At 49.0% G+C, this 24,375-nt stretch overlaps 1 protein-coding gene across 1 annotated transcript in view; it reads left to right on the top strand.

Moving 5' to 3' along the window:
• Positions 1 to 4,057, top strand: part of PIK3C3 (phosphatidylinositol 3-kinase catalytic subunit type 3) — a 156,039-nt gene extending 151,982 nt beyond the window's left edge. The window contains exon 25 of the mRNA XM_083155365.1: positions 3,563 to 4,057. Coding sequence (XP_083011491.1) covers positions 3,563 to 3,577 — 15 coding nt within the window. The 3' untranslated portion in view covers positions 3,578 to 4,057. The remainder of the gene's footprint in view (positions 1 to 3,562) is intronic.
• Positions 4,058 to 24,375: the final 20,318 nt, after the last annotated feature.

The raw sequence follows: 24,375 nt of genomic DNA, 5'->3' as shown, positions 1-24,375 counted from the left end.
CGGTCACCTCAATCCGTGACAGCCGCTACGCTACTGTATAGTTACTGCAGTGATTTGTATGCTTCGTCACGTGAATGGCCCACACAGGGTTCCTAAAGCTACTGTGTCTGACCAGAGCAGGTTCTGACCGAGCTGGCCATGTTGCTTGTTGGAGGGAGGTGGGGTACAGGGATCCAGAGAACAATACTAACCACATTGCCACCGCGCACCTAGCAGAGACAGATAATGGAGAGCGATGGTTTGTGACTGCATGCATATACACAAGTATGTGCATCCTCTTGGTACAAGCAGACGCGGTGAATTGATTATACACAAGCACGTTCGCACCTAGCTGTGTAGGCGGGGGCCATTGGGCGGCGGTGAGGGGCCAGTGACATGGGTGGGGGGTGCGGGCAGCTGACATCAATGGATCAACGGATGTCAGCTGCCCTCCCTCTTTCCATACAGGGAGCGCAGATCTCTTAGATCTGCGAGCGTTTGCAAAATCATTCGATTATGTCCCCGCATGCAAGACTGCGAATTGATGTTTATGTTCAACATCCATTCGCACGCATGTGGGGGATCACAGCGTGCGAACAGGGGTGGGCGTTCCTGTGGGTGGCGCATATATGATACGCATAGTTGAAAATTTTGCAGCTTTGCGTGTCAACTAGAATCACCCCCAATATGTATGTTGTATAGTTTATTAGGTACTTGTTTCCTAGCACGGCGCCCGTCGTGGGTATTCGCATACCTTAAGTTAAGGTAACTTAAGGTATGCCATTTGACGCGACCGACCCGATATTTGGCTATTTTTAGCCTTTTTTTCCGTCAATGAAAAAATCGTGTTGATCGCGTCCATCGCATGCCATTATAATGGCATGCGATGCGACCGACGCGATTTTACATAGGGAACAATGTTAAATGGGCCATTGGCCCCGATTTTTTATTGTATAGACACCCTAATGGGTATTTTGTATGTGAAATGGCCCCCCATTGTTAACGCCACCCCAGTATTGACGCTAACCCGAAGCGTGGCGAGTGTATCGAGCCACGGAGCCCGAAGCGTGGCGAGTGTATCGAGCCACGGAGCCCGAAGCGTGGCGAGCGCACGCACGCATAATACCCGTGAAGTAATGCGCGTCCCCTTGCGGGGCTCCCTGCGCTCGCCACACTTTGGGCTCGGTGGCTCGCTGCGCTCGCCACACTTTATAAAATCAACTTCACGCTGAAGTGGATAGTGGGGGTATCAAAATGTCGGAGGACGCGTACCGCCACCCCTCAATGTAACGCCACCCCCGCCACCCCTCAATACTGGGGTGGCGTTAACAATGGGGGGACATTTCACCCATGACGGGGGGGTATGCAATAAAAATTGGGGTCTGGGGTGTATTTTACATTGCTCCCAATGTAAAATCGGGTCTCAGGGACCATTTTACATTGCTTCCAATGTAAAAAATCGTGTCGATCGCATCGTATGCAATTTGGTTGCATGCAATGCGATCAACGCGATTTTTTAGGTCCCGATGCATGTAATTAAAATCGCTGGCGCCATGCTAGGAAACAAGTATCGTTTATTATGTTCACTCATGGTATGTAGGTATGTATCTTGGTGACACAATGTATCTATTACATCCTAGAAAATGATAGAATCTGATTGGTTGCTATTGCTATTAGAAGTTTAAGGCTGCATCTACACATTGCCATTTGACAGGTTCCGTTTAAAGGGACCTGATTGGGAGGGAGGAGCCTTTGCATGTAAATCTATGGCTGCATCTGCACATTGCATTTTAGCAGGATGCAGTTGAACAGGAGCTGTTTAGCAGGAAGCTTACTTGAGGATACATATATACGGGATGCAGTCAAAATCCCGAATGGGTCATAATACCAACAAGGCCAAAATCCCAACAAGGACAAAATCTGACATTTAAAATCCCCACAAGGTCAAAATACCGACATATAGAATGTACTGTACAGGTGAAATATTCAACATGACTTTCGGTCAACAGGTCGTGAGCTCGACATGGGTTTTTTCACTGAATTTTGACCCGACATGTGCCGACAGGCGGTATTTCATGCCCTACCATCCACTAGGGCGTGGTGGGAGAATAAAATAGGGTACTTATGTTGTATCTGGGCTGCCGATTTTTTGATTGTATGCCCTAACTTAAGGCATACAATCAGTGCGATGCGATGCGATGACCCGATTTTTCCATAGGAATCAATGTTAAAATGGACTGAGTCCATTTTAACATGGAATTCAATGGAAAAAAGGGGTCCTTTTCATACCCCTACTATCCAAGTGGGCATGGAGTTGGATATAAACCTGTGGCGAGCGTAGCGAGCCACCGAGCCCGAAGCGTGGCGAGCGAACGGTATTCTGTGTCCGCTCGCCACGGTCCGGGCTCGGTGGCTCGCTACGCTCGCCACAGGTGTATATCCAACTCCATGCCCACTTGGATAGTAGGGGTATGAAAAGGACCCCTTTTCCCATTGAAGTCCATTTTAACATTGAATCCTAAGGAAAAATTGGGTCCATCGCATCGCATGCGATATGGTCGTATGCGATGCGATGGATCCGATTTCAAAATCGGCAGCCCAGATACTACATAAGTACCTAAAATAGTGTGCCGAGCCCAGTGAGGCACCGTGCCCGAAGCATTGCGAGCGAAGAGAGCATTGCGAGGGGCTGCGGTTCACTTCCAACTGTGTCCATGTGGACTGTGTCGACATTTGGGTAAAAAAACAGAAAAAACCCATGTCGACCTGTCGACCGAAAGTCATGTTGACTGTTTCATCTGTACATTCTATATGTCGGTATTTTGACCATGTCGGGATTTTAAATGTCGGGATTTTGTCCTTGTCGGGATTTTGTCCTTGTCGGGATTTTGTCCTTGTCGGGATTTTGTCCTTGTCGGGATTTTGTCCTTGTCGGGATTTTGTCCTTGTCGGTATTATGACCCAGTCGGGATTTTGACCGTCGGGATTTCATACCGAATCCATATATACAAGCCTGCTTCATCCTGATAAAACAGGCATATCCAAACTATGGCTCCCCAGCTGTTGTGAAACTACAAGTCCCATCATGCCTTGCTACACTTTTGCTATTATGAAATGCAAAAACTATGGCAAGGCATGCTGGGATGTGTAGTTTCACAACAGCCGGAGAGCCGCAGTTTGGACATGCCATACACAATGTATATACACAGAAACTGCATCCTGCTAAATGGGATCCTGTTCACATGCATCATGCTGAAAGGCAATAGACACAGCATTTGTATATCTGCCCCTAGGTGTCTGCAATGCCACCCAGATCTTACCCGCTTATTCAGGCATTGCATGGTGCTTCTCCGGGGTCCCTGGCTGCCTGTGTATTGCTATCACACACTGTAATATTCATACAGGAAAACAAGGCTGTTAGTATATAAATCACATGTTAAATTGTATTTGCAAATGCTTCCCTTTTGAAAAGGTCAGTAAATGAATTTCCCTTTAGGCTTATTTAAACTTTTAAAATGAGAATCAAAGTCATTTAGAGCATATTTAGGTAAGTAATGGATTATCATCTTCTGTCTCTTTACAGTACTGGAGAAGATAAATGCGACTGTTTTCTGCTCAGCGGATAATGAAGTGTCCAAACAAGGAAAGCCTGAGCGTTCATTCACAGCACAGAGCGTGTTCCAGGCTGCCAAGACCACGGAATATTGTCCCCGAGTATTCAGCAGCGCGTCACCTGGCAAGCAGTACATAAACCATATGCACTTTGTATTTGACTATGGTGCCAGCATTTTGGTGAGCCGACGCAGACGGGCGGCAGGAGACCTATCGAGCTGCAGATCCAAATCGGACACCGCCGTAGTTTACGTGTAATGGCGATAACGATCAGCTTGCCTGAGACATTGAGATAATTCACAGTATGACCCTCTGAATCACTTATCTGTTAATGGGCGCCATTAAATATTAACCAGTGGTAGTCATAAACTGGGAGTCTACGATGGCGTATGTAAACAGGAAATATACCGCCGTTCTCAGCGCCCGGATGATCGCTATCATAAATTCTGTATAATATCCAAAACAATGATCACTGTCGTCTCTTATTTTCTGTCGGTCTAAAAAAAAAAAAGGTTTTTACTTCGTACGACATTTATTCATTTTGTGTGATATTTCTGTGCGTCTCCCTCTCACCAGCACTAAGCACACTGAGGGTAATTCAGACCTGATGGCACGACCGATTATCTATGCACTGCGCAGGCTTATGAAATCCTGCTACCTTTTCTATTTGCACGCCGTTCGCAAGATGAGTCTTTGGGTGGTAACCGGATGTTTAGCGGGAGTGGTAAGAAAAATGTGGGCGTGCCTGTGAAAATGCAGCCGCGCCGGAGGGTTTAGGGGAGGGTGTGTGACGTCCGCTCCAGGACGGATAAGCCTTTTTCAATCACACCGCTGAGTGAGTCTAGGGTTGCGATGACTGGTGCCTAGGGTAAGAATCATTAGATGGTGAGCCTGTTGCAATGGGTTTTGGACATACTTCCTCGGGTGTGAATGGATGGTGGCTGTGCGATCAGGTCTGAATTACCCCAAGAACACTCAGATTTAAAAAAAGTAATTCTCTGAATGTGTGGGTCCACTGGTCCCAGTACAGGCCCCTGGTGTACTCCACTGGGAACATTTCTGGCATAGAATGCACTACATTTACTACAGCTGTCTGTTTCCTCCTGCAACCAGGTGCTTATCCATTTGAAACCCCATACACACTGGGGACTATTCAGACCTGCTCACTCAGATCCGTATTCAGCCCCGTCCCTGATGGAGGGGGAATGCACGTGTGCATAGGCGCTAATGCTCATGTACAGTCCCCTGCACCGAGCGCCTTCCGCAATATTTTCATTTGTTGGGACGCTCTCTGCCTGATTGACTTTCCGGCGTGGTCACAAAAACATATAAGCACTGGGCAGGCCCCAGGGAACGCAGGCGTGCCCCTGCCTTCTCAGGACGGGCGGCTGATGTCACATGACCTCAGCGCCTGGCCCCAATTTGCAGAACAACGTACAGCAGAAGCGCTCGCATATCACTGGTAGCCCACTGGCTGCACAGCCAGACGCTGGGCTGCAATATTGCCGGGTCATAGCGGTGTGTGATGTCATGCGGCTGCCGTACCCTGCAAATGGTCCATGCATCGGATTTATAATCCAATCTCTAATGCCTTACTAAAGTGCTATGCTACATCTACAGCCCAAAAAGTCCAAATAACATTTGATTGGCATGATCTACCCCCCAGTAAATCCGTACTGTTTGGCAGAGGCACTTTAAGAAAGGAGAGGTCTCTGTGATCATGGCCCCAGGGACGTCTCATGCGCAAATCACCGGAAATGGCCATGGCGACCATTTTCCCAGTGTTATTTGCAGCTGTGCAGCCAGCCCCGGACCAGATACCATCACATGTGCATCATAACCTAAGATCACTGCAGTAGGAGGAATTGTCATCTGTCAGAGTCACGTTCTGCGAGAATGTAAGCTCTGTGTTTGTACTGCACAGACAACCTGATTCCACCTTCCTAATATATCTGTGCACTCTGTAGAGTCCCGGGACCGCACAGAGTCTATTACACAGAAACACAACAGAGTTCTCTGCTGAATCCCCTGTAACTGCGAGGCAGATTCTTATTTACACCCTTCTGCGGAGTCCCGGGACCGCACATAGTCCATTACACAGAAACACAGCAGAGTTCTCAGCTGAATCCCCTGTAACTGGGAGGCAGATTGTTATTTACACCCTTCTGCAGAGTCCCGGGACCGCACAGAGTCTGTTACACAGAAACACAACAGAGTTCTCGGCTAAGGCCCCTGTAACTAGGAAGCAGATTCTTATTTACACCCTTCTGCAGAGTCCCGGGACCGCACAGAGTCCATTACACAGAAACACAACAGAGTTCTCAGCTGTGTCCCCTGTAACTGGGAGGCAGAATCTTATTTACACCCTTCTGCAGAGTCCCGGGACCACACAGAGTCCATTACATAGAAACACAACAGAGTTCTCAGCTGAATCCCCTGTAACTGGGAGGCAGATTCTTATTTACACCCTTCTGCATAGTCCCGGGACCGCACAGAGCCCATTACACAGAAACACAACTGAGTTTTCGGCTGAATCCCCTGTAACTGGGAGGCAGATTCTTATTTACACCCTTCTGCAGAGTCCCGGGACCGCACAGAGCCCATTACACAGAAACACAACAGAGTTCTTGGCTGAGTCCCCTGTAACTGGGAGGCAGATTCTTATTTACACCCTTCTGCAGAGTCCCGGGACCGCACAGAGCCCATTACACAGAAACACAACAGAGTTCTCAGCTGAATCCCCTGTAACTGGGAGGCAGATTCTTATTTACACTCTTCTCACATAGCAGGTCATGTGGATATTGGCTTATCGGGAATAGGTAGTAATGGGCTATCATGCATATTTATGTAGCCTTATGCCAATACGTTCTGGATGACTCCACCAGCAGCACACAGATAACTGCAGGCAAGGATTTCTTTTATTGTTTTAATAAGGATGGAACTGGGGAAGAGCTGGGAACATACTGTAACATTGTGTTTATTGTGTGCTGCAAAGTCTCATCTGAAATGCATTGGTGCTCCCGTCCTATAGTGATATGATTCTACTGCACTGCTTCCCTCTAGGTCTAGGAACTTTTATGGAACCTTTAAATAAAGTAATTATGGGCCAGATTCTCTAAGCTTCAAAAGTGATAAAATGGAGAGTGCTAAACGGCCAACCAATCAGCTCCTGTCTGACATTTTTTAAACACAGTCTGTGACATGGCAGGTAGCTGATTGGCTGGCCGTTTATCTCTCTCCATTTTATCACTTTTGAAGCTTAGAGAATCTGGCCCTATATGTGTATATATAGATATAGGTACACTACCTTTCAAAAGTTTGGGGTCACCCAGACAATTTTGTATTTTACATGAAAACTGACTTTTATTTATCAAATGAGTTGCAAAATTACTAGAACATATAGTCAGGACATTGCTAAGGTTAGAAATAATGATTTTTATTTGCAATAATAATTTTGTCCTTGAACCTTTGCTTTCCTCAGAGAATGTTCCTTTTGCAGCAATTACAGCACTGCAGACCTTTGGCATCTAGCTATTAATTTGTTTAGGTAATCTGAGGAATTTCACCCCACGCTTGCTGAAGCACCTCCCACAAGTTGGATTGGCTTGATGGGCACTTCTTGGGTACCACATACGGTCAAGCTGCTCCCACAACAGCTCAATGGGGTTGAGATCTGGTGACGGCGCTGGCTACTCCATCACAGACAGGATACCAGCTGCCTGCTTCTTCCCTAAATAGTTCTTGCATCATTTGGAGGTGGGCTTTGGGTCATTGTCCTTTTGGAGAAGGAAATTGGCTAAAATCGCACTGTACACACAGTATGGCAAGGTGTTGCAAAATGGAGTCATAGCCTTCACTATCCAAAATCCAGATGCACCAGCTAGGTGGTCTGGAAAATGTGACAGTAATGACTACACCTGTGCACCAGCTAGGTGATCTGGGAAATTTGACAGTAATGACTACAGCTGTGCACCAGCTAGGTGACCTGGGACATGTGACAGTAATGACTACACCTGTGCACCAGCTAGGTGGTCTGGGACATGTGACAGTAATGACTACACCTGTGCACCAGCTAGGTGGTCTGGGACAAGCGACAGTAATGACTTCACCTGTGCACCAGCTAGGTGGTCTGGGAAATGTGATTGTAGTGACTGCACCTGTGCACCAGCTAGGTGGTCTGGGACATGTGACAGTAATGACTACAGCTGTGCACCAGTTAGGTGATCTGGGACATGTGACAGTAATGACTACACCTGTGCACCAGCTAGGTGGTCTGGGACATGTGACAGTAATGACTACACCTGTGCACCAGCTAGGTGATCTGGGCCATGTGACAGTAATGACTACAGCTGTGCACCAGCTAGGTGGTCTGGGACATGTGACAGTAATGACTACACCTGTGCACCAGCTAGGTGATCTGGGCCATGTGACAGTAATGACTACAGCTGTGCACCAGCTAGGTGGTCTGGGACATGTGACAGTAATGACTACACCTGTGCACCAGCTAGGTGATCTGGGCCATGTGACAGTAATGACTACAGCTGTGCACCAGCTAGGTGGTCTGGGACATGTGACAGTAATGACTACAGCTGTGCACCAGCTAGGTGGTCTGGGACATGTGACAGTAATGACTACAGCTGTGCACCAGCTAGGTGGTCTGGGACATGTGACAGTAATGACTACAGCTGTGCACCAGCTAGGGGATCTGGGACATGTGACAGTAATGACTACAGCTGTGCACCAGCTAGGTGGTCTGGGACATGTGACAGTAATGACTACATCTGTGCACCAGCTAGGGGATCTGGGACATGTGACAGTAATGACTGCACCTGTGCACCGGCTAGGGGATCTGGGACATGTGACAGTAATGACTACACCTGTGCACCAGCTAGGTGATCTGGGAAATGTGCCAGTAATGACTACAGCTGTGCGCCAGCTAGGTGATCTGGGAAATGTGCCAGTAATGACTACAGCTGTGCGCCAGCTAGGTGGTCTGGGAAATGTGACAGTAATGACTACAGCTGTGCACCAGCTAGGTGATCTGGGAAATGTGACAGTAATGACTACACCTGTGCACCAGCTAGGTGGTCTGGGAAATGTGACAGTAATGACTACAGCTGTGCACCAGCTAGGTGATCTGGGAAATGTGACAGTAATGACTACAGCTGTGCATCAGCTAGGTAGTTTGGGACATGTGACAGTAATGACTACAGCTGTGCACCAGCTAGGGGATCTGGGAAATGTGACAGTAATGACTACACCTGTGCACCAGCTAGGTGATCTGGGAAATGTGACAGTAATGACTACACCTGTGCACCAGCTAGGTGATGTGGGAAATGTGACCGTAATGACTACACCTGTGCACCAGCTAGGGGATCTGGGAAATGTGACAGTAATGACTACAGCTGTGCACCAGCTAGGGGATCTGGGAAATGTGACAGTAATGACTACACCTGTGCACCAGCTAGGGGATCTGGGAAATGTGACAGTAATGACTACAGCTGTGCACCAGCTAGGTGGTCTGGGAAATGTGACAGTAATGACTACAGCTGTGCACCAGCTAGGTGATCTGGGAAATGTGACAGTAATGACTACAGCTGTGCACCAGCTAGGTGATCTGGGAAATGTGACAGTAATGACTACAGCTGTGCACCAGCTAGGTGGTCTGGGAAATGTGATTGTAATGACTGCACCTGTGCACCAGCTAGGTGGTCTGGGACATGTGACAGTAATGACTACACCTGTGCACCAGCTAGGTGATCTGGGACATGTGACAGTAATGACTACAGCTGTGCACCAGCTAGGTGATCTGGGACATGTGACAGTAATGACTACACCTGTGCACCAGCTAGGTGGTCTGGGACATGTGACAGTAATGACTACACCTGTGCACCAGCTAGGTGGTCTGGGACAAATGACAGTAATGACTACACCTGTGCACCAGCTAGGTGATCTGGGACATGTGACAGTAATGACTACACCTCTGCACCAGCTAGGTGATCTGGGACATGTGACAGTAATGACTACACCTGTGCACCAGCTAGGTGGTCTGGGACAAGTGACAGTAATGACTACACCTGTGCACCAGCTAGGTGGTCTGGGACATGTGACAGTTAGTAATGACTACACCTGTGCACCAGCTAGGTGGTCTGGGACAAGTGACAGTAATGACTACAGCTGTGCACCAGCTAGGTGGTCTGGGACAAGTGACAGTAATGACTACAGCTGTGCACCAGCTAGGTGGTCTGGGACAAGTGACAGTAATGACTACAGCTGTGCACCAGCTAGGTGGTCTGGGACAAGTGACAGTAATGACTACACCTGTGCACCAGCTAGGTGATCTGGGACATGTGACAGTAATGACTACACCTCTGCACCAGCTAGGTGATCTGGGACATGTGACAGTAATGACTACACCTGTGCACCAGCTAGGTGGTCTGGGACAAGTGACAGTAATGACTACACCTGTGCACCAGCTAGGTGGTCTGGGACATGTGACAGTTAGTAATGACTACACCTGTGCACCAGCTAGGTGGTCTGGGACAAGTGACAGTAATGACTACAGCTGTGCACCAGCTAGGTGGTCTGGGACAAGTGACAGTAATGACTACAGCTGTACACCAGCTAGGTGGTCTGGGACATGTGACAGTAATGACTACAGCTGTGCACCAGCTAGGTGGTCTGGGACATGTGACATTAATGACTACAGCTGTGCACCAGCTAGGTGGTCTGGGACATGTGACAGTAATGACTACACCTGTGCACCAGCTAGGTGGTCTGGGACATGTGACAGTAATGACTACAGCTGTGCACCAGCTAGGTGATCTGGGAAATGTGCCAGTAATGACTACAGCTGTGCGCCAGCTAGGTGGTCTGGGAAATGTGACAGTAATGACTACAGCTGTGCACCAGCTAGGTGATCTGGGAAATGTGACAGTAATGACTACACCTGTGCACCAGCTAGGTGGTCTGGGAAATGTGACAGTAATGACTACAGCTGTGCACCAGCTAGGTGATCTGGGAAATGTGACAGTAATGACTACAGCTGTGCATCAGCTAGGTAGTTTGGGACATGTGACAGTAATGACTACAGCTGTGCACCAGCTAGGGGATCTGGGAAATGTGACAGTAATGACTACACCTGTGCACCAGCTAGGTGATCTGGGAAATGTGACAGTAATGACTACACCTGTGCACCAGCTAGGTGATGTGGGAAATGTGACCGTAATGACTACACCTGTGCACCAGCTAGGGGATCTGGGAAATGTGACAGTAATGACTACAGCTGTGCACCAGCTAGGGGATCTGGGAAATGTGACAGTAATGACTACACCTGTGCACCAGCTAGGTGATCTGGGAAATGTGACAGTAATGACTACAGCTGTGCACCAGCTAGGTGGTCTGGGAAATGTGACAGTAATGACTACAGCTGTGCACCAGCTAGGTGATCTGGGAAATGTGACAGTAATGACTACAGCTGTGCACCAGCTAGGTGATCTGGGAAATGTGACAGTAATGACTACAGCTGTGCACCAGCTAGGTGGTCTGGGAAATGTGATTGTAATGACTGCACCTGTGCACCAGCTAGGTGGTCTGGGACATGTGACAGTAATGACTACACCTGTGCACCAGCTAGGTGGTCTGGGACATGTGACAGTAATGACTACAGCTGTGCACCAGCTAGGTGATCTGGGGCATGTGACAGTTAGTAATGACTACACCTGTGCACCAGCAAGGTGATCTGGGACATGTGACAGTTAGTAATGACTACACCTGTGCACCAGCTAGGTGATCTGGGGCATGTGACAGTAATGACTACAGCTGTGCACCAGCTAGGTGATCTGGGACATGTGACAGTAATGACTACAGCTGTGCACCAGCTAGGTGATCTGGGACATGTGACAGTAATGACTACACCTGTGCACCAGCTAGGTGGTCTGGGACATGTGACAGTAATGACTACACCTGTGCACCAGCTAGGTGGTCTGGGACAAATGACAGTAATGACTACACCTGTGCACCAGCTAGGTGATCTGGGACATGTGACAGTAATGACTACACCTCTGCACCAGCTAGGTGATCTGGGACATGTGACAGTAATGACTACACCTGTGCACCAGCTAGGTGGTCTGGGACAAGTGACAGTAATGACTACACCTGTGCACCAGCTAGGTGGTCTGGGACATGTGACAGTTAGTAATGACTACACCTGTGCACCAGCTAGGTGGTCTGGGACAAGTGACAGTAATGACTACAGCTGTGCACCAGCTAGGTGGTCTGGGACAAGTGACAGTAATGACTACAGCTGTGCACCAGCTAGGTGGTCTGGGACAAGTGACAGTAATGACTACAGCTGTGCACCAGCTAGGTGGTCTGGGACAAATGACAGTAATGACTACACCTGTGCACCAGCTAGGTGATCTGGGACATGTGACAGTAATGACTACACCTCTGCACCAGCTAGGTGATCTGGGACATGTGACAGTAATGACTACACCTGTGCACCAGCTAGGTGGTCTGGGACAAGTGACAGTAATGACTACACCTGTGCACCAGCTAGGTGGTCTGGGACATGTGACAGTTAGTAATGACTACACCTGTGCACCAGCTAGGTGGTCTGGGACAAGTGACAGTAATGACTACAGCTGTGCACCAGCTAGGTGGTCTGGGACAAGTGACAGTAATGACTACAGCTGTACACCAGCTAGGTGGTCTGGGACATGTGACAGTAATGACTACAGCTGTGCACCAGCTAGGTGGTCTGGGACATGTGACATTAATGACTACAGCTGTGCACCAGCTAGGTGGTCTGGGACATGTGACAGTAATGACTACACCTGTGCACCAGCTAGGTGGTCTGGATAACATGAACTGTTGGTAGATTTTGAGTTTAGCCACTCCTGGTCTATTTGGTTGCTGATAAGCATACAAATAAAATTATTCATGAATAATAATCAGTTGGTTCCATCAGTAAAGATGCTATATGGGAATTTTGTGTCGCGATCCAATGTGTTTTCTACCCAGTTGCAGAATTGCACCCATCCATCCATTACAGTATCTACAGCTGGCGGAAAAGAGAGTGATGAATCCAGCCTGCATCTTTAGGGTCTGAGCGAATGTCATCTACTAACTGTGGGAGCAATGTACCAGTACTCTGCGCGTTTCGTTCAGATTACTTCTTCAGGGTTACAACCGTTCAGAGCAGTTAATTAATCTATAGCCACATTAGAAGCCTCACAGATGTGTAGGACTTTTATACAATGATAAATATAATCCATTGAGGAAATTCGGTCCCCAATGAATAATAAGTATATCATTGACGTTAATGCGTTCATTTTCACATCTTCCACAGGGATAGATCACAACAAAATATAAAAAAGTTGCTCCAATAGTGATCTGACTATGGGCCAGATACACTAAGCTTCAAAAGTGATAAAATAGAAAGTGATAAACAACCAACTAATCAGCTCCTGCCTGACATTTTTCAAACACAGTCTGTGAAATGACAGGGAGGAGCTGATTGGTTGGTTGTTTATCACTCTCTATTTTATCACTTTTCAAGCTTAGTGCATCTGGCCCTTCAACTATTAGGGTAGCATCTCTTCCTTGGGAGCTTGTCTCAATCTGACCGCCAGGGTCATACCAGCGCTACTGTGTGACCAGTTGTCACTTTTTTTTTTTTTTTTTTTGTTCTTATAGTAATTTGGCTTTTTTTTTTTTATCCTAAATGGTTTTGAATCTTTGGGATGCGGTCAGATTGCCGGCATTCAATATACCGATGCTGGCATCCGCCATCAGAAGCCGGAACCTTTTTAGGTGGAGGGGTACTGGGGTTTGGTGTAGGCACTAGTATGGAGGGTTAGGATCAGGCTGTAGGGGGTGTAGGGCTAGGTGGCTGAGCTGGTGGGGTAGGTTTAGGTGGCGGGGTTCTATGGTTTGGTGTAGGCACTAGCATGGAGGGTCAGGCTGTAGGGGGGGTAGTGTTAGGTGGCTGAGCTGATTGGGTAGGTTTAGGTGGCGGGGTACTGGGGTTTGGTGTACGCACTAGCATGGAGGGTTAGGGTCAGGCTGTGGGGGAGTGTAGTGTTAGGTGACTGGCCTGGTGGGGTAGGTTTAGGTGGCGGGGTACCAGGGTTAGGTGTACGTACTAGCACAGTGATGGCTAACCTTGACACTCTAGCTGTTGTTGAACTACACATCCCAGCATGCTCTGCTACAGTTTTGCTATTTGCCCATGCTAAAAATGATGAAGGGCATGCTGGGATGTGTAGTTCAACAACAGCAGGAGTGTCAAGGTTAGCCAGCACTGCACTAGCACAGAGGGTTTGGCTCAGGCTGTAGGGGGTGTAGAGCTGGTGGGGTTGGTTTGGGCGGCGGGGTACCGGGGTTTGGTGTAGGCACTAGCACAGAGGTTTAGGCTCAGGCTGGAGGGACCGTGTAGTGTTAGGTGGCTGGGCTGGTGGGTAGGTTTGGGCAGTGGAGAATGGTGGTTTGGTGTAGGCACTAGCACGGAGGCTTAGGGACAGGCAGTAGAGGGTGTAGTGTTAGGTGACTGGGATGGTGGGGTTGGTTTGGGAGGCGGAGAACGGGGGTTTGGTGTAGGCACTAGCACGGAGGGTTAGGGTCAGGCTGTAGAGGGTGTGTAGTGTTAGGTGACTGGGCTGGTGGGATACGTTTGGGTGGCGGTGTTTGGGGTAGGCACTAGCACGGAGGCTTAGGGACAGGCAGTAGGGGGTGTAGGGTTAGGAGTCTGGGCTAGTGGGATAGGTTTGGACGGTAGGGTACCGGGGGTTTGGTGTAGGCACTAGCACGGAGGGTTGGGGTCAGGCTGTGTAGGGGGTGTAGTATTAGGTGACTGGGCTGGTGGGATACGTTTGGGTGGCGGTGTTTGGGGTAGGCACTAGCACCGGAGGGTTAGGGACAGGCAGTAGGGGGTGTAGGGTTAGGTGTCTGGGCTAGTGGGATAGGTTTGGACGGCAGGGTACCGGGGTTTGGTGTAGGCTCTAGCACGGAGGGTTAGGGTCAGGATGTATGGGGTGTAGTGTTAGGTGGCTGGGTTGGTTTGGGTGGCGGGGCACCAGGGTTAGGTCTAGGCACTAGCATGGAGGGTTAGGGGGAGAGTTTTAGGGTACATATGGAGCCATTGTTAGGATTCTCCTTATCGAGATGTTTGGGTCGGTCTTTTGACTGCCGGGATATCATATGTATCCCGAATCTTTGATGGGAGGGTATATCTCGTCAGGATCATCATTCACATCGTTATGGACAATAACAATGGCTCTATACAAGCATTATGTCGACAATGGGAAGGTCAACAGTCAAGGTTGACATGAGTTTTTCGTGTTTTTTTGTTGCGGATGTCGACACCGTCTAGGGGGGTTATTTTAGATCACTCTTTCTGACAAATTCCTTCTTAGATGGACAAAACCATGTACACTGCAGGTGGGGCAGATGTTACTTGTGCAGAGAGAATTAGATTTGGGTGGGGTTTTACTTCAAAGTGAGATCTATATTGCAGGGTAAAAATAAAGCAGTCAGTATTTTCCCTGCACAGAAACAAAATAACTCACCCAAATCTAATTTTCTCTGCATATTTTACATCTGCCCCCCTGCAGTGCACATGGTTTTGTCCATCTAAGAAGGATTTTGTCAGAAAGAGTGAACTAGAATAAGGCCCTAAGTGTACCGCATCCTCTCGCATGGAACGCTGCGCTCGGCACATCCCCTCGCATGGAACGCTGCGCTCGGCACATCCCCTCGCATGGAACGCTGCGCTCGGCACATCCCCTCGCATGGAACGCTGCGCTCAGCACATCCCCTCGCATGGAATGCTGTGCTCGGCACATCCCCTCGCATGGAACGCTGCGCTCGGCACATCCTCTCGCATGGAACGCTGCGCTCGGCACATCCCCTCACATGGAACGCTGCGCTCGGCACATCCCCTCGCATGGAACGCTGTGCTAGGCACATCCCCTCGCATGGAACGCTGCGCTCGGCACATCCCCTCGCATGGAACGCTGCGCTCGGCACACTGTTTTATTCTCCCACCATGCTCTAGTAAATAGTAGGGCATTAAATACCTTCTGTCAGCACATATCGACCCATGTCGACACATTTCACGTGTCGACCTAAGGGCTGTTGACCTTCAGTGGTCTATCCCAATACATGTCGATCTAATGACGTATCCCGTTTTTCTTACAATATATAAATATGTAATTATTGTATTGTCAGTGAATTAGAGCCCTCGGGTGTTGTTTCTTTGCCATGTTTTTGTTACTGGGGTACTGTAAATCTCCGAATAATGTAATTAGTCCCTGGTGCTCCTGGCTGATGTTCTGAATTATGCTTCATACTGAGGATGAGATGTAGAGTTATCACCCATCCCAATATCTTATCTGTTACCGGATAGTTAATAATATAAAGGCCACAAATCAGCCTCCTCTTAATGGAATGTCCATGTGATTCATCCGTTTCTCAGCTCTTTGGTCTTAAATTAACTTATTTAAAATCCACGTTAGACTGTACAGTATATGCTGTAATAATTCAGGGATGAGCACTGTGGCTCCCAATCACCCACCGGGCCTTTACTCATAACTCCACTGTCTGCCCTTTATATGCGGCTAGTATACCTTTATCTTACAGCTGATGCAATGGACATTAATTGGCGCTAAGAAGAGGCCTGGTATCTGCAATCCGCTCCTTTGCGAGTCTATCATATATGTGAGGGCCCCCCCCCAGCAGATCAGTCCGTGAAAAGATCCGGATCTTTTACATGGATCATCGGTTCCCTTTGAAAGAAGGGGTAATTTGATAATGAAGAAGCATAATTTTTTACAATAATTTATTGCCTTTTTTTTTTTACTTTTTTGTTTTTAAACCGTGAGCTGAACAAATAAGAACATACATGACCGAGTAAAACACTGATCAATGGCTGGGTGCAGAATCGCCATCAATGGCAACCATCGATGGCATCTGCACCGATGGCCATCCCTAGCAGCAGCAGCCTTATTATTCCTTCTTTCACTTGCAGTCGCAGCACTGTACTCAGTCTCCGGAGTCAGTACATCTCAGCTGCCACAGGTGGCAGTGCTGAGATCAGGCAAATGCATTGTAATGAAAAACGAAACTGAAAGTAAAAGAACGACGGTTCACCTTTTTGGAATCGGCGGCTCCCTCAGTCTTTTATGGGATCCGTCCAAAAGACCCGCCTCGTTCGCGAACGACCCATCTCTACCACAGAACTTGTCTGCACTGTGGTCCCGTCTCCCCTCCTGGCTTCTGCTGCTATGAAAACGGACAATCACAAAATGTCTGCCCCCATACAGCAGACAGTTTCAGAGAACTGTCTGCTGTATGGGGGCGGATATTTTATGATATTACGTTTTCATAGCAGCAGGAGCCAGGAGGGAGTCCCGGCCGCAGCACAGACACGGCAGCGGCGTTACAACAGCCCCGCAGACCCCCGGCACCCACACTTACACAGTGAGACCCCGCTACCGCGGGTCCTGCGGGGCTATTGTTACTATCCCCTCCAACATGGCCCATTCCATTAGGTACAAAATGCTCTGTTCCTGGACTTCCCTGCCAGTGGCAGTTACAGAGGTGAGGCTGCAGCACAGTCCAATATTCAAAAAGGGGATCCACACCTTCTGCCACCTCAAACATCACTGTCCTGGACTCACTGGCAGTTGATGTGACCCCCTCTTAGATTATTGGACTGTGCTGGAGTCCCACCTCTGTAACTGCCACTGGCAGGGAAGTACAGGAACAGAGCATTTTGTACCTAATGGAATGGGTCATGTTGGAGGGTGTATTGTTACGCCACTGGCGAGCTTGCTCAATGACAGTTGGTGGAAGCCGCCTGCAGACCAGCTGAGAGATCAGATTAGCGTACGTAATGTAGTGCAGTCATAAGACTTCTTACAATCATCTGTAACTTGTTACTTTCCATTGGAAGACACATTAAGGTAGACATATTGTAGATTAACGTTCCCTTAGATCTGACCGTAAAGAAAAAGCGTTTTTTTTTCCACAAAATTGTAAAAGCCGTTTTGTCCATGAAATCACCCTGCAGCGTAATACACAAATGTATAACTTCAATTTCACCTACATCCTATAGAGCACAGGCTCTCAACCTCGGTGCTCAGGACCCCACACAGTGCACGATTTCCATGTCTCCACGCAGAAGTGAAATAACCTGTGGATCTTTTAAAATGTGTCAGTGAGTAATGAGTTCACCTGTGCACCTGCCGGGTGACCTAGAAAATGTGCACCGTGTGGGGTTCTTGAGGACCGAGGTTGAGAACCACTATTATAGAGGAATGTGATATTTACATTTGCTACTTTCTGGCCGTTTGTGGAATAGAGATAACTAACCGGGGGGGGGGGGGGGAATCATACCTCCCAACTGTCCTTATTACAGCGGGTCACAGTGTCCCGGAGGGGAGGGGGGGCTTCCTCGGGTGCGGCAGGTTCCAATGGCCAAGATGCAGCAGTTGGGAGGTATGGCAGAGGTAACGTTCATGTAGAGATTTGGGTGAGTTATTTTGTTTCTGTGTAGAGTAAATACTGGCTGCTTTGGTTTTACTCTACAATTTAGATTTCAGTTGTAACACACCCCACCCAAATCTAAAGGTGCCCATAGACGGATTCGGTATGAAATCCCGACGGTCAAAATACTGACCGCTCTTGACCGACAGTCAAAATCCCGACATTTAAAATCCAGACAAGGTCAAAATACCGACATATAGAATGTAGACAGGTGAAAAAGTCAACATGACTTTCGGTCAACAGGTCGCGAGGTCTACATGGGTTTTTTCACTGTTTTTTTTTACCCGAATGTCGACTAAGTTGACATGGACACAGTTGGAAGTCAACCGCAGACCCTCGCATCGCTCGCAATGCTTCGGGCACTATTTTATTCTCCCACCACGCCCTAGTGGATGGTAGGGCATGAAATACCACCTGTCGGCACATGTCGACATGGCCGTGATTACATCACATGGCCGTGATGCTCAGGGGTAATGTAAGAGAGGAGGAGGCCCATGTGCAGCTTATGCCATCTGTCCCAGACCTCTCTGCCGGTGGCACCGCACAGCACAATAGAGTGAGCACTGGAGTGCTTTCTGGACATCCGGCCGTGCTGTGCCTTCATTGCGGAACTACAGAAGCGATTATTTTAAAAAAATGGATGCCGTGTGGGTCCCTCTGGCCCATTGCACCCATTATAAATATGCCACAGGTGACGCTCGAAGTTGAAAGGAAAAAAAGTATCTGATGTTGCAGTAATATAAACCAGCAACCTTACAGTATCGCTATAACAACAGTTATTACTGCAGTGTTACTATAACAGCAGTATAATGCCCTAACTGGTCACAGCCAGCCTGCAGCGGCCTATCACGCACCTTCCTACGCCCCATCCGCAAATAACGGACACCCTGAATTACTAAGCTGGCGTCTAGCTATTCCGCACCGCCGCCTCCTGCTTACACTGACGATATAACGCGTCTCGTGTCAAGTTGACGCTATAACCGTACATCAAGGAGAAGGCTTTGGCTTCCGCCCTGGAAACGCAGCCACTGTGAAGCGCTTAATTAAAATTCTTCTTTCCAAACATGATTGTAAATAATTAACCCTTTCACGTCGGTTCCCCTGTGATGTGATTGTGGCGCTTCCCCCTAGGAACTTCTGTTTTCTCACAATCTGTTTTCTAATTTCCTTCCTGTCAGGATTTTACATGTGCGGCCTTTCATATCCAGGTGTAATGCGGCAGAGGCTCGACAGCTCCGACGGAGGGAGCGTAACCCGCCGGTGCTTCAGGGGCCAGGGTGGAAATTGAATGTGTAAATGAAACGGGCAGAGTGTCAGCAGCTCCCCAAATGCCGACGTGATTAGATTTCACGCTTTTAGGAACTGCAAACAATAAAACTTCAAAGGTGCAGATCTGTGGGATGTTTATCATGGAGGGGGATGCAGTGTCAATGTTTGATGAATTTGGCCGATGTTTTAAGTGTGTGTGTGTGTGTGTGTCGGATTTAGTACCAGCTGCAATCAGTGCAATTCTTTAGCTCGGAGACCAAGGTATTGGGGCATTGCAGTAGGCATGCGTGATGGCACAAATGCATTGGTGATTGTAGGAAGATCTTCTGGGGGAAGTTAAGGGTTAATTCAGACCTGATTGCTAGCAATAAGGTAAACACCACCCCACCAAATGCACCCCCCTACCATCCGAATCCCCGCACTACCAGGCGAGCGGTTGTGTACACTTACACATTCGCTCGTGTGCGGACGCACAGATGAAAATTCGTTTGGTCACTCTCCACCGAATGATTTTATCTCTGGTTGTAATGAAAAGTAAGCCATGACGTGAACTTCATTTGAACAGTTCCCGACGAATTGGGGACAGCCGCTGGCGTCATGTGACGTCAGTCACCCGCCCCGAGCAGGCAGGGTGGGTGGGGCCCAACGGAACTCTACCTGCCTGACACTCACATCAGCATAATTACAACCCGCGACTAGTGCAGGTGTGAAAGGTTCCCGGGCCAAAATCCCAGCAAAAATTGCCAGGATTTCAACCCTGCTATGGAGCAGGGTTGTTCCCAGGTTTAACCCAAGTACCTGGCCGGTGTGAATGGGGTAGGGGATGCTTACCAGGGTTGCCGGTCCACGGTGTGCTGTCCGCCCGGGGATCCACACAGGCGGCAGGCGCAAATGACGGGACAGGCGGCAGATGAAGATGACGCAGCTCACACTGCCACCGGAGAACTGCGTCATCTTCATCCGCAGCCTGTCCCGTCATTTGCGCCCGCCGCCCGTGTGGATCCCTGGCCTGCACGGAGGACCAGCAACCGGGGTGAGTATTCTACACACTTCCTGCCCACCTCCACCGCCATCCCGCAGACTGCCGGCCTCCTCCCCACCTCCTGCCGGCCTCCTCCCTGCATCCTTCCCACCCCCTTCACATACCAGAAAATGCAGGGACTTTTTTGGTGTGAAAGGGGCCAACCCGGGAATGGCCCGGCATGATTCCTGGGCCATATTCTGGGTGGGTCCGTGCATTTTCTGGTGTGAAAGGGGTATCAGATAGCGAATGCCTCAACGAATAAGAAATTCACTGAAGGCACTCGCTACGGGGGTTTGCACATGCGCATAATAACGCATGCGCAGCCCCCACCACCAGGGACTGGGAGGAATTCGGACAGGTCTGAATCAGCCCCCCAGTTTTTGATTACGGCTATGTTCTTTAGATGAAAGAATGAAGATCTGTTTAGGTGTGAGGCCACCATTAAGGACCACACAAATGGTGGGATGTGATGCCGGCCACATTTGGTGGCCATCCGGGCTGCTGGTGGAACTTGGATGTTATTAAAGGGGCAATCACAAGGCAGCACGTCAGTGATTACCCCTCTAAATGTGATTGGCATAGAGCTACTGTAGGAAGCCACACCCAGTCTGATCATCCGTCCTAAGCCGCTTCTCCGGGCTGCAGCCGATGCAGTCCATAAACGCAGAGAGTTTGCACAAGTTGAGTTAAATCGCAGCTTTTGTGTATACGCTGGATCCTGGGAGCTGTCAGATTTAATGCGCAGGTTCCAGGACCTCACCGCCGCCTACTCCAAAATCAGTAGGAGCCACCGCTGTAGTCGGCCATGCATTTGGGGTCTAAATGATGTTTGTTAAGAAGTGATCTCACAATGACTTCCTTTAGGGCAGGGATGGGGAACCTTCGGCCCTCCAGCTGTTGTTGAACTACACATCCCAGCATGCCCTGTTTCATTTTTGTTATTTGACCATGCTAGAACTGTTGCAAGGCATGCTGGGATGTGCAGTTCAACAACAGCTGGAGGGCCGAAGGTTCCCCATCCCTGCTTTAGGGGTTGAGGAGAAATGCCTATTTGCGAAGAGCATTTAACTATTTTGCAAATGCAGGGCCAATGATGTCCGTACACCTTATTAGAATCTTAGCTGAGGTAGGGTCCAGATTACAGATGGTGGGACATTGGGGTAATTTCATCTACAGTATTTATTTTACGTTTGGTGAGTGCGATCATATTGTAATGTTGGTATATACTGAGCACTGATATAGTGCTCAGCAGCGCTGCTCGACCCCGGGAGACGGGTGCCGGACGGGGCGGTTCCCGACAGTCGGGATCCCGACAGTCGTTTACCCGACGTCGGGATCCCGACTGTCAAAACGCCGACAGCCGGGTGCCCGACGGCCACCCGCTATTTTCCCTTGGGGGGGTCCACGACCCCCATAGAGGGAGCGAGGGGAGCGAGCCCGCAAGGGGCTTTTTTGCACTCGCCATGCTGTCTGACTCCGGGCAGTCGGGATCCCGACGTCGGGATAATGACTGTCGGGATCCCGACTGTTGGAGTCCCGTACCACACCCCCGGGAGACACAGCAGGTGTTTTTTTTAGGGAGCGCTCTCCAAAAGAACCTGCCCTGTGGGAAGCGCTTTTTAAAACAAAACAAAAAAACACCAGTGAAGGGGTTAAGGGTCTCCGGCTTAAACATTTTTCTTCATGTCTTACCAAACATATTGGGTTCAGGGGTTGAGTAAATGATAATTATGATATGATTTAATACATAACCCATTGTTTTTTGCACAGCGTTGCCTATAAATATTGTGTATTTATGGAGTAACTAAAGACGATTATGAAATACCACTGAGCGTTTGGCCGGCAGGATTCTGCAAATCATTCTCTCGCCGTTAGTTTACTTTATTGTGGGAAGTGCAATAAATTTATTTTTTCCAATCTTCTTAGCTGGACCCAATCTCCGCACCTCGCGGGCAGTTGTTTTATCGGATGGCTTATTTTATCTCTTTCTTCATTTGCATGGAGTGGAACGCAACATTATCATCATTTGTTTTAATTGCTTAGCCAGTGGCTATCCTATTATCTCCACAAATCTGGCGGAGGTCCCAATCATGCAAATACCATCTTATGCTCAATGTCTCCTGATAATAAACCAAACTGTTTATTTCCCCTAGTGAGACGGTCCGAATGAACATTTATTTATTTATGGGCGTCGGTAGTCACCGGCTGGTAGAATTAGGGAAAAAAAAAAACATTTCAAAACACTGGGCGGCTTTGATTGGCTAAATGTGAGGCTACTGATTGGCTGAGAGCTACATTTTAATGTAACAATGTAATGTGGGCTAGGTGACATGAGGGAGATTGCTAGACTAATGAGGGAGAGAGGGAGATTGCTGCTCTGTCAGTGAGTCTCCTGTAGAATGCAGGAGGGGAGGTAACTATGATGTAACAGTGTAATGTGGGCTAGGTGACATGAGGGAGATTGCTAGACTAATGAGGGAGAGAGGGAGATTGCTGCTATGTCATGGAGTCTCCTGCAGAATGCAGGAGGGCAGGTAACTATGATGTAACAGTGTAATGTGGGCTAGGTGACATGAGGGAGATTGCTAGACTAATGAAGGAGAGAGGGAGATTGCTGCTATGTCAGGGAGTCTCCTGCAGAATGCAGGAGGGGAGGCAACTATGGCGATGACTCTCCCCTGCACCTCACATGCTCTGACAGCGCGGGGTGAGCCAGCTCCCCTCACACTGACTGCAGGGTGAAGTGGCTTCCTCTGCACTAATGACAGTGGGCAGGGCCGACTCCAGGCCTACTAGTGCCCCGAGCAAAAAAAATTGCTATAGTAGCACTCAGCCCTGATTTGCTGTAGTGGTGCAGATAGAAATGCTGGATGCGCCCCAGGGAATGCAGGCATTCCGCGGCCTGCTCAGACTGAGTGGCTTAAGTCACATGATGTCAGTGCCCGCCCCCAATTCGGAGAAGACTCTGCAGCAGGAAAGTCAGTCCTGAGCTACCACTGGGTCGCATACAGAGAACAAGTAATTCCAGGGTGAGTAACCATCGGAGGATTTGACCTCTGTGCATATCTCCCAACTTTGTCACTTCAGCAGGCGAGACGCTGGTGCTGTGCGCCGGAGGCGCGTCAAAATTTTCGGGGGCGTGGCCTATACGGGCGGCTCTTCCGCGAGGCCACGCCCCCATTTTGCCGCTATGGGGGCATGACCAAGAGGCTCTGTGAGCCTCTAGCCATGCCCCCAGCCCCCTGGCTGCGGGAATAGACGCTGTGCGCATGCACACAGCGTTTATTCCCCGCTGCTTAGCAGCTGACAGGGGGGACTCCCAACAGCCCCCCCACACCGCGGGACACTGCCGCCCGCGGGTGGGACAGCGGGACAGGCCCTGACAATCGGGACTGTCCCGATAAATCGGGACTGTTGGGAGGTATGTCTGTGTGGGCGCCTTTGAGCGGATATGTATACATCTGCTTGCAGTGTAGCAGAGGGATTTGGGCGGTGGTGGTGGCATGTGTTCGGCGGAGCGGTGTTCACCTGCTCGCGAGGGTCCAATTAAATGCAGCCTAGCTAGCAGGTCAGAATTACCCCAAAGTTTCAATCAATCTGTTCCCGTCACTTGGCAGTTAGGAGCTGATTGGCTGCTACTTTGAACCTGATTCAGGCCTATTAGCAAGGCTGCAATTATTGCAGATGGATAAAACCATGCTGTGCTGCAGGTGGGGCAGATGAAACAGGTGCAGACAGAGTTAGATTTGGAGGAGTTATTCTGTTTCTGTGCAGGGTAAACATTGGCTGCTTTATTCTTATAGTGCAATATAGATTTCAGTTTGAACACACCCCACCCAAATCTAACTCTCTCTGCGCGTATTACAACTGCCCCACCTGCAGTGTAGCATGGTTTTGTCCATTTACAATAATTCACAGGTGTGAATTAGGCCATTTACTGC

This window comes from Crinia signifera, chromosome 1 (genome assembly GCF_055691185.1).
Source record: "Crinia signifera chromosome 1, ASM5569118v1, whole genome shotgun sequence".
NCBI lineage: Eukaryota > Metazoa > Chordata > Amphibia > Anura > Myobatrachidae > Crinia > Crinia signifera.
This window is presented reverse-complemented; position numbering and strand designations above follow the sequence as displayed.